Raw genomic sequence first — 11,601 nt, 5'->3', positions numbered from 1 at the left:
GAATAAATGCTGGATAATTTATTTGTCAAATGCTACTACATTAAGATTAATTTTTAACTAGTAATGAGGAATTTGGAGTGTTTTAAGTTCCTGTTAATTATTGTAGGTTAAAAATCAAAAAACGTTTATTAATTGCATTTTCCATTTCTAAGAAAGCACACAGGTATGGTAGAACGTATGCATAAGATTTCATTAAATGACAAATCATTCTACCTATTCTCGAATCAATCTGTGGACGACAATCTTTCATCTTTGACGATAACAAATGGTGATGAGTTATATCTTGGAGAGCGTAAGTAGTTGTTTTCTGACAATTATTAATGTGTTCATCTTAATAAGGGAAGCTACTCTATTCCTGCCACGTCATGTATGTTATATCTGTCAAAATTCCGCAAAATAATAAGATTCAAGTCCAGAATTGATATGCCTTATCATGTTATACTGAAACTGATTAATCTTTTAAGCTGTTAGTGAATTGATCTATCTTAATAATATTTTTACATTTTAATGCTGATCGTGGCTGATAACTATTTTTCAGTAAATTTGTCTTCTATGTTATAGTGTCCATGCAAGATATTCAGGAGATGGCATCTGAAGTAGATATGTCAATTGAAAAGTATCAAGCCTTGATAAAAGAAAGTTTTGGTTATAAAAGTGGCTCACATGACTTGGGTAGATTTGCATACCTGTTACATGGTGATGGTGAATCTTACAAGGTATGTTCCATTGTTTGTTGATCTTAATTTTATATTCCCATTCTTCATTGGTACTGTAGTTTTTCGTTGGAAATGGATTAGAAATGTTTTTGTTGCTATCTGGATGAAATTCTCTAAGAACTGAAGAAGAATGTAAAATTATTGTGCACCAAAATTCTTCCTTATTGCTTTAGTTACTTTGTTGTTTTTGTTGTCATTTGAAGAAAGGTCTGTAAGGTCTCAGGTAGAATAGAGTAAGGTTATTTATTGTGCACCAAAAGGCTAAGACTGACTTCTGGTGTTCAATTTAAATGCATAACTATTGTTTCATGTGCATTAACAAGTGCAAAGTTTTATCACTTTATCACTTTCTGTATGAATTACAAGATGTGCAAAACAATTTATTTGTTAAGTCTCAATCAAAACCACTATTTATCTGATGGTCTCCACTAATTTAAATCTAACTAATTGCTGGTCAATGTCTGTCAATCTTTTTATTTTCTAAAATTTGACCTAGGATCATTAAAAATATAGTTTTATAGTATTCATTTTTGATAAAAATGCTTTTTATTAAGGTTTCAAAACTTCTTTGCTTAATACTTAATTCAACGAGGATGTTCTTCTTGACAAAAAACCAAACTGGGTTGCCAGTAAGAATTTAAAATTGAAAGAACACTAATATTCTTTTGATGTCTCTGCCTAAATGTTTTTAGTTTATCATAAAGCAAGAATTAGAAGGTGGAATATTGGTATGTGTTTTTTTAAGGGATCATTTCTTCTCTTATATTTTCTCTCCTTCACAATCTCATATTTCCCTAGTCATGTATGAAATCAGTTTTATTTGTCATTTATGATGTTAACTTGGCTTAAGTTTGGAATGTCTGATAAATAGCGGTGGATGAAAGTCAGTGTGCCCTTTTAATTTTTTTAACATGAGTTAACATGTGTTTTTATAATTCACCCGATTGGGGGAAAGTTCAGGTTTTCTAGACAAATACCAGCTCCTCTAAATTGTTTAAAATATTCAACTTGTAGTTCCAATGGGTTCCCAAGTAGTAGCTGGTAACACTGTCAATATTTATTGTTACTTTACCATAACATTATCACGTAAAAGGTTATTGACGTGAATTTCAAGAAGTCCATTTAGTAGATGGCGAACGAAACTGACTAAATTTTCGCTTGTTTGATTGTCGAAAAAAAGTAATTTCTGAGGGTAGTAAGAGTGTAATAAGGTGACCACAGTACTTCTGAAAAGTAACATTAAGGTATCTTCTTGTAGTTTAAACTTGGCAGTATTGTAGTACACAAACAAGAGACATCATCTGGCAAGGTTATAGAAATATTTGATCACTTACAAGATCAACTGAAGTCGCTACAGGTATGATGTTATAATTTAGTTGCGAGATTCACATGTTAGGTCAGAGAAAGTAAGTGAAGTAAGTGATTTATGGCAATTTCAGATACAATTGGTCGAATAAAATGCATTTTTAACCGATACTAGAATGTACACAAGAAAGTCATGATGTGAAGCGATTTAAACCTAAGCCTTTTGTCTGAATAATTTGGAAAAAAGGTTTCATGAAAATTTAAAATCATTCTCAAAAAAAATCGTATTGTAAAAAGAAAACATATTTTCCAAAGAGAAGGTATTGTTAAAAAAAAACTTATGGTCAAGAGAGAACGTGTTGTCTAAATAGAACGTGTTGTCTAAATAGAACGCGTTGTGGAAATGGAACGTATTGTCAAAGGGGGATATAGTTATACAAAAATACGCTAAGAATGTCGAATATTAAAAAGCTTGTGATATATTTAGATTCACTTTTGTTTCCTTTGCTACATCAACTTTTTTTACACCCTGCTCTTTTGTTAAATTGTTTAAATTGTTACTATTTTCTTTTAGACTGAAGTGTCCAATTTTAAAAGCTTGTCAAAATCACTTGAGGCAGATAAAAAGGACATGTGCAAAGTTAGTAATTAAAACATTTGTTTTCTTGCAAGACAATATATTTTTTTTTGTTCTAATAAAAAAATTTCACAGTGACCTTAAATATGCCTTGAATATAAATTTAGCCAAGTAAATGTAGGGTCGAAAAATTTGAATTGATTGAGTGGTTTATTATTATTGTTATTATTATTCTGAATATTTTTACAGGATATAGCCACTTCAGTGTTTGACACTGATATTAATAATATCGTAGTAAAGACACTTGCGAAACATGCCCGCGCTGTGGACCGAACCACGGACCTTGTGATTACGAAGCGAACTCCATACCCACAAGGCCACGCGCCAGTGTGTGTGTGTATGTTGGGTGGGGATGGGGATGGGAAAGGGGTATAACAAGTAGAAAATCTTAGCTAGTCGAAATAGAAACATATAAAAAATAATAATTAGGTACAGGCAAAAAGTCAAGAAGAAGAAGAAGAACTATTTGGTATTCGAGAATATTTTTCCCATTAGGTGCCAAAGTAAAATATATAGTTAATTTCCAATCATGTGTAAAAACTAAAAACAAGTAAGTATTTGGCACTCACGATTTACTGTTTATTTTAAGAATATATCGTTTCGTCTTTTAGAGACTAGAAGCATATACGTCAATAAAAAACAGTTTGGAACAAGACTTGTACACTAAGGTTAGTCATTTTATGGTGCTTTTTTCAATTTTTTTTTTTTTGAAGGGGTATTTTTGATGTAAAAGATATTGAAAAAATACGATGTGAAAGATATTGAAAAATTGTGATCTGCCTGAAGATATAAAGCAATCTCACATTTAGCTCTCAACGGATAGTGAAATGTAATATTTTACAACAACTGAACCCATCCCTTACATAGTACACTTACATTACCCTGCCTCTTAAACTTAAAATTACAGGTTTAAACTGACAAAACATAAAACAGGCCAAAATACCAGATTATACTGGGTAAAGTTGAAGTGTAAGTGAAATTGTTGTAAAAAAATAGAGCGGAAATAAAAAGATTAGATTAGTTAGTAATAACGGACACAAATAAGAATCGCGTATATTACAACTTAAGTTAAATTTACATGTTGTAGATATTGGTGTGTATAGATATAATTGAATGTGAAAGAAAACATCATCGGTTTGAGTAATTAAATATTATGACAACGTCATCTCGTCAGGACATTTTTTTCCACAGGTTCGAGAATTGGCGATTTTTTCCGCTTTATAATAGACTCGTAAAGGCTGTACGTCTAAAAGTCGTATATAAATTTAGGTGCGATAGCTGCAACGCTATTTATATTGACATTATACGACACAAGGTAAGAGCCAGTAAACACATAGGGATCTCAGCTTTAACCGGAAAAACGACAAAAGTCCTTATTTTCAGCTGTATCCGAACATGTTTTATACTGTCAGTCTAGGCCTTGTTTTGAGAATTTATCGATACTCTCCACCGCTAAGAATAATTACGATCTAGAACTGAAGGAGAGTTAGGGATAAACCCGCTTTGAATAGAAATATTGCATCTGTTCTGTTATTCCTATTTGTTGATTAAAATGTCGCACGATAATTTTATCGTACGATCGTAATGTTTAAATAATCTTTTACGAAATAAGGTTTGTGAATGACTTGATAATGGCCATATACGGCCGAAACGTATAAAATATATTTAATTCGTGAAACTGGTGATGTTTTCTTTTACATTCAATTAAATTTACATCTTATACTTTTGGTCAAACCAGGCCGTAATTTACTAATTGTTGTTCACGAAAATTTGTTTATTTTTTCCAATCAACGCCGTACAATGAAAAGTCTGCAACTTCAATTTAATGGATATAGTAAAAGCAGTCATGGATCAGACCATGTAGTGGGACATTTTTAACCCTATATGAGCAAACTTTGCGTGTTTTAAAAAATCCGGAATGTTTTTAGGAAGGCTTTTTGAAGTCATTCGTATTGCTTGAGTCATTGCACCCAAAAAGTTATAATGCAGAGAGTGAAGATGTTCGGAGATGTCGGGTTAATTTTTTCAACTTTATCAAAATTTATTTAAAGACCTTATAATTTACTTTCTTTTTTTAATAGCTACATGAAAAACAATGGCAAAATACATGTTATAAATCCATTCTATATATATTATTTGTTTTTTCAGTTTTCGTTGGTGTTAAATGAAAAGAAGGCACGAATCAGGGAATTAAAGACGCAACGTATGGTGTTAAGTTCGACTCCGGTGTTTGTTTGATTTTTTTATGTTTGTGTTTTGATGTTTTTTGTTTGTGGTTTACATGTTTGTTTGTCGTGCTTGTAATTTTTGTTTGTTTGTGTATCTTATCTTTGACTTTTATATCGTTTTTATTATTTATTTGATAACAAACTTTTTGTTTGTAATTTCTTATTGGGTTTAGCCTTGGATTTTACTATTTGAATTTCTTTTTTTATTTGTTTCTTTGTTCTTTATTATTAACACTATTCCTCTGTATTTTTGTGTAGTCTCGCGATTCTGGATCACCTATCAAAACAACACAACCTGGTATGTATCACAGTTTTCGCGATAACTTTCAGAAATTTCGCTTTTTCTCTGATTTCGCGTGAATTATCGCGAAATTTGTATCAGACTTTTGGTGGATAAATATACTTTTGTGAATTTCCATACAGACATATTCCTTGCTGTGGTTATATGTGAGCCGTCGCCAACAATCAACGCAAATTCTACAATATCTTATTATTGTGTTTCATTTATAGACACTGGAGATGAGCGTACTGACACGGATGAGTAAGTATTGAATCTATGTAAGGTTCTTTTTTACTTAATGAAGTGACAAAGTGATCTGTTTGCACGGCTAGCATTAAAGTTATGTCGCAGGAGTAACTGCTGTATATAAAAAACTCGGGTGTTGACTCTGTCAGGAATTATTTTGAATTTTGATAATAAAGGCAAAATGTCAGGGAAACCTGATGTTTTTATGAAATGTCAAGAAAAGGTCACGAAATTTAGGTTTATATGGTCAATATTGGCAACGATGAAATTTTAGAATTGTTCTAAAAGAATTAACTTTAATTAAGCTTCAATAGTGTGAAATTCTCGTCGAAAATAGCTGCACAAGTGAAGAAAATATCAGGAATTGTGGTCAAATGTTGGAAATGTCAGGATAAAAGATGAGTTGACCCCTGAATTAAATCTTCTGCGTAGCATGAACGCAAAGTTTTATAAAGGCGCCAGGAGAATCGCCATTAGGATTTCTGTAGCGCTATAGATCACTTTTCAATTACGTTAGCCATTATGAATGTGTACCGTAAGTCGGGTTAGTTATACTGTAGTAGCGAAGCATACAAGAAGTAGTAAAAAGTAGAGGTTTCCTTAAAAGATTTATCACCTACCTGGTTCCTAAAGACACAGTGTCAAATATTACACCCTTGAACACATTCCGTGTCATAAAATTTGCATTATTCAGAAATTCGTAAAATAATTGCCAATGGCCAAAGTCTGGGGTTTACTTATTTAATATTAACTCATAAAGATAAATGAAATAAAAGAACGTGGAAGTAAATGATAAAACTCTTACATTTAACCCACTCCACTTGCATAAAAATCTTTATTACTACGACGATAATAAAATGGTGTATTGTGATCGTGATTGAGAGAGAGTCTTAAACAGTTTAAGGGCCTTTTACGTAATGGAAAAAATCTTTTGCAGCCAATCAGAAAAGCGAATGATTAATAACAAGCAACCACGTGAGCGGTAAACATAGTATTCGCGTTTTTATGTGATTATTTCAGATCATCGGTCAGGTATTAAAACAAACGTTTTAGAAAATTCTCAAAACTACTTAATTTTATTCAGTTTCGAATAATCTCTCAATTTTTTAACAACTCTACTTAATAGTTTTTTTAAGCTTGTTTCTCACCTGGCACTGAAGAGCATAAAAGAGCACTAACAAGAAAAAGAACACGATTTAATGTTTAAAATATATAGAAATGCTGGTTGGGTACAGAAATAAAAATTCTCACTCGTACTATTGCCTTTATGACAAAATTCCTCAAATCTTCTCATTTTTTTATATGTTTTTTTAAAAAAATACCACCATCTTCTCAAAAAAGCTTGAAAATTCTCATCAATAGTCCTTTTAACTCTCCTCAAATTTGACCCAATAAAAAAGTGGCAACTCTTACACAAAGGTAACGTTGAAGGCTTCAAGAATAGATGTAATAAATTCATTTATTTTCTCGACCCATTTTTATTTTCTAGAGGCATGGATACGGATGAGGAAAAAGGCAGCTTAACCAAGGTAAAGATTTAATACTTTTCAGGAAAGAATTCTCAATTTCTTTACGTCATAAAAATCTCCCAAAAACTGCTAATATTACATGTAAATAATGAATTTTTACCTTTGTCCATGCATGGTAAATGTCCATTGTTTTTAAAGAATAGTGTTTGCCATTCTGAACATTCTTGTATACACAAAACAATTTCAGGTACTTAAATTGTACTCAACCAAATAACTACTCGTAGAGCTGATAGAGCTGGAAGAGAAGATATTGTTATCAGATTTTTTTTAGAAATCCTCTGATCTTGGTGGACCGTCTTCTCCTGACTTTATTTTAGATGAAAAAATAGCTGACGATGATGATAAACCACGAAAGAACAGAAAGTAGGAGTGCTTTCACATCTCTTACTTTACCTTAGAATCTTTTATACTCACTAAATAGACTACAAGTTGCTAACCTAAGATAACTTTGAAAAAAAGGAAATTTTTACGCCTTTTTTTAGCAGTAGAGATTTCTTACTCAACGTCTAAAAAAAATAAAAGTCAGAGAATGGCTTAAAACAAGATATTGGCTGCAAACAAGATATTGGCTGCGTATTCAAAGTATTTTTTTTCTTTGACGTAATTTTGGGCTGTGAAAAGAAGTCTCAACAATCAGAAATTAACGTGTTGCAGAAACGACAGACAGTCATTTTTTCTTTCTTTTTATAACCTTTGCTCTTTAACAATCAAAAAATTTTAGAAATACACCGTCATCGGCGTAAGATGTTTTTTTTCATTTTTTGTTATTGTTAAACTTGCATAGAAAAAGTTAAATCAATTGATGGAAAAAGTATTAGACGCAAATTTATCGATGTGTGATTGATAAGCTGATGTGCGATAAGATACATATCTCTAGTTTTTTATGTTTCAGTATTTTTTCGACCTCCGTATAGCGGTTAGTACCGATTGATGACAAAAGGGAAATACCAATGATATTGTAGTTTGCGGCAATGGAAAATAAATGAACTTTGCGTGTTACTGCACTAAACCGCGTCTTATTTCCGTGCTTTGTTCTTTAATAGAGGAAACTATAAAAAAATATCAAATCAGCGAAGGAAATTAACTTATGATAAATACCTTAACCAACTGCGACAAAAACTATGTTTAATTGTCCGTGACTGCGCTCGTACATTAATTTGTAACAAAGAAATTGCTTTCCATATGGTTTTAATACTCCTCACGACAAATTAGAATACAATAGCAGAATTTTAGCTAATGAAATTATTTTATTTTATCTCATGATTAGTTCCGGGCAATCAAAAAAATGTGAACAACATTTTTAAAAAATAATTTTAAGACGATGTTTTATAGACGCTTTTAGAGAAGATTGTAAAAGTTATAATCAACTTTTCCGGTCATAGACGGACAGCAGTTTTTGTATTAATATAAGAGATTATAAGTGTCACGTCTTACCATACCTGAATATTTAAAATTCTTATCTCCTTTTGATCGTTAAGCGATGGATTAGATGACGTAGTGTAAAAATTTTCCAATATCTTTTTCATTTTCTACTGTCAGTAGGGACTCTGCATATTGCGCTCTATTTAAATACAGAATCTGTTTTGAAGGTTCTGGTTTCTAATCTATATAATAATACGCCAGTTCCGTGTGTCTGTAACAGGCAAAGTGGATGTGTTGTTTTTTCTAAAGAAACAGCCGCGGTAACATGTCACTTTTGCTAAACTTTTATTTTTATTCTGTCTTTTGTGTACTTTTTCAATTTAATTTAAAATTTTTGTTATAAAAAGTCACGGTTAATTTATTGTATTGTCTCATAAAAACCTTTGTGTAATTATGTAAACTTTATAACACAAAAGTCAAGGGTAATTAATTGTTATTATTCCCTTAAGCACGTGTCCATTGTCTACTGTTATATGAAAAACATTGATTTTATTTATTCCCGCTTGAATGAAATTAACAACAAAACGTTTTGACGAAAAGAACAATGAATTTCGTTGTTTTTGATTCGATATCTATAGTAGATTTTTCCACGGGACTAAATACTAGTTATCACTGTTTTCAACGTATTATTGCTCTTTTCAACGTATGGAAACAGTGCGTTTTGTTTCTCTATTATATGTTACATCTCAGGAACAAATGACTTTGTATATAACATTTACATGCGTTACGCGATTTATTGACTTAAAAGTTGGAAAAACTTTGAAGATTGTTTGTCACGTTTCTAACTGCTGTTTCATTCTTTATACAAAAGCAATTTAAGCATGACCTTGGGTTTTTCTTCTTTGAATAACCGAGGAGGCATGATTTGATCGTCTGTCAATGACTTGAAATAATTAATTTGAGCATCAGTAAAACGGCTCGGCTAATTTCAACTTCTGAACGATTTGTAGTTTGATACAAAGAATTCTGGCTAATTTCCATTGCCTTGCTAAAAAATGGTGTTGTCTGAAGTTAAAAAGATACATTTTTTCCGTATTTTTGTTAAGTTTTATTGGATAGAAGAGGGTTGATGGCTTTACAAGGTTACTAAGTAATAAGCTGTAGGATAACAGTTAAAAATTCAATTGTTGTCAATTGGTAATTTGAAGCAGCAGCAATTCTGGCTAAGTGTCTTTGCTTTTTTTATAACAAAAAGCGCTATTTTTAAAGTTAATTAGAAACATGTATGTTCACGTGGGCTAAACATGATATCATTTCTATTCCATTTTCATTTTTGTGATGTTTAAATACTGAAGATAAAAGGGGTTCAGTTTTATTTAAATTGCTTTTATGGCTCGCATTCTATTGCACATGAAACAGTGTAGCAAAAATATTTAAAAATTACCCGGGAAATAGGGTGTAAATAGTCGAGATTTTTGTAACTGAAAAGGAAGAATGGTCAGAAATTTGGATTGAACAGTATGCATATTGGACATGCATTAAATGTTGATTAGGTCTTTATTATTCAAACTGGAATTTTTTGCTACTGTGATGTTTGCTTCTATTTTTAGGCGAATACGCTCAAGTAAGCCGAAAACACCTGTTATACCAAGAACGACATCTCTTCCCAGGCCACAGCGACAAGCGAGTGAGGGGAGCACTAAGGGGTACGTATATTTTAGTATTATTAAAATGTTTTATTATTTTGCATATGAAATCAGTTATGGTTGTCTTGCAAGCATGAAAGGCCGGTTACTTTAGGGGCTACGAAACGGCTGTTGGTTTTTGACTTTAGTGACTTACACGAAAGTTGAACTATGGCGATGGGAAATTTTATGATCACTGGGGACAAAAACAATAACTTTCATCATTTTAAATATTATATTGGGCATCCAAATATAACTAAAAATGACAGAAAAATTTCCTACACATACTAGATATCCATGATTTATTTGATATAATTACTCACCTATATTCTTCGAAATTTTGCATTGAAACATAAGTTTATTTTACGTGGAGCCAACCAGTCTAACCATCAAAAATGACTTTAAAATCTTTTTAGAGGTATTAATTATCTTTTTAAAGCTAATAACATAGCATTCTTTAACAAATACAGCTCCTTATGTTTTCTCTGTTCCCTCGTCAAAACAAGCTTTTGATTTACTGATATTTAATATAATTGACAGACCGTAGCTTAATTTACCGCCAAGAAGAAGAAGACGGAAGGAAATTTTTTATTTAGAAATTAAAAATAAAAGAGTACAAAATCATAAAAAATAATTATTCATAAACAGGTTGTCTTAGGGGTTTTAAAGCATGTATTATTTCTTATACCTTGACCTTTTGAGTGGTCCGTCTATTACACGCCATTTTTTGGATATTGCGGGGATTGAGCTGATTAAATTTTTTATTTTGCTTCTCTTTTTTCCATCACATATATTTCTATTTCAGTACAATCAAAAAGAAAAAATCTAAAGAAATGACCGAAGATGAGCTATTGGACGAACTTTAGAATCTCTCATAGTTTTATTCATATCGTGCTGACATCTGTCTTCACTGCTGGCAAAGATTTCAAGTGCGCGGCGTAGAAATTGTAGAGAACGTAGACGATCTGCATTGAACTGGTATGCAAAAGGACTGTCATTTTACCACAATAATTTAGTAGAAGATAAATGTGTAATGCCCTGAAACCACATTGTGAATTATTTCAAGGTAATTGAGCCGTGACATAACGTTTTATTCACTTGTGAGAATCTAGCTACCTTAAAGTTAGGCTTAATAGAGGGAAAGTCATTATTTTTGAAATAATCTTTCTACAGTACAAGTTAATAGTTTCATGTACTCGACTAATCTGGAACATGCTTAAATGCACTATTTATTATTTTTGGTTTAATCCCGTTTTGCCACGATGAGGTTGGACCCGTAACTAAAATTTCTCCCACACAGTCAATAAAAAACTAAATTAAACAAAACGGATGTGATTTCACATGTTAAATCAGCTATACAAACTTTTTCTGTCTTTTTAGTAGCTACTGAACTGATGACAGTTTAATGTCTTGTAGATTAATTCACTGGATAGAAAAATTTTTATTTCACTTAAAAAAAAAAATTTAACCACGTCATTGAGATCGAAAGTGACGTCTTATTTGTAAGAAAGTTTCTTACTTTTACGATAAGGGGGAAAACATCTGTTTTTCCTGAAATATTGATGTTCGTATTAGATTAGAGTATGGCATTTATAAATGTTCGAATTAGGGAA

The 11,601-nt window shown here is 31.5% G+C and overlaps 1 protein-coding gene across 1 annotated transcript; it reads left to right on the top strand.

Moving 5' to 3' along the window:
- LOC130629257 (DNA repair protein XRCC4-like) lies at window positions 1–7,283 on the top strand. Its single transcript, XM_057442395.1, has 11 exons — window positions 1–292; window positions 562–716; window positions 1,409–1,444; window positions 1,975–2,073; window positions 2,596–2,661; window positions 3,270–3,326; window positions 4,807–4,861; window positions 5,145–5,184; window positions 5,397–5,427; window positions 6,902–6,941; window positions 7,213–7,283. Coding segments are annotated over exons 1-9 (636 nt in total). The 5' UTR covers window positions 1–165; the 3' UTR covers window positions 5,398–5,427; window positions 6,902–6,941; window positions 7,213–7,283.
- The last annotated feature ends 4,318 nt before the right edge of the window (window positions 7,284–11,601 follow it).

Source organism: Hydractinia symbiolongicarpus, chromosome 15 (assembly GCF_029227915.1).
Source record: "Hydractinia symbiolongicarpus strain clone_291-10 chromosome 15, HSymV2.1, whole genome shotgun sequence".
Lineage (NCBI taxonomy): Eukaryota > Metazoa > Cnidaria > Hydrozoa > Anthoathecata > Hydractiniidae > Hydractinia > Hydractinia symbiolongicarpus.
The sequence above is the reverse complement of the archived record's forward strand: the minus strand, read 5'-3'. Positions and strand labels throughout refer to the sequence as shown.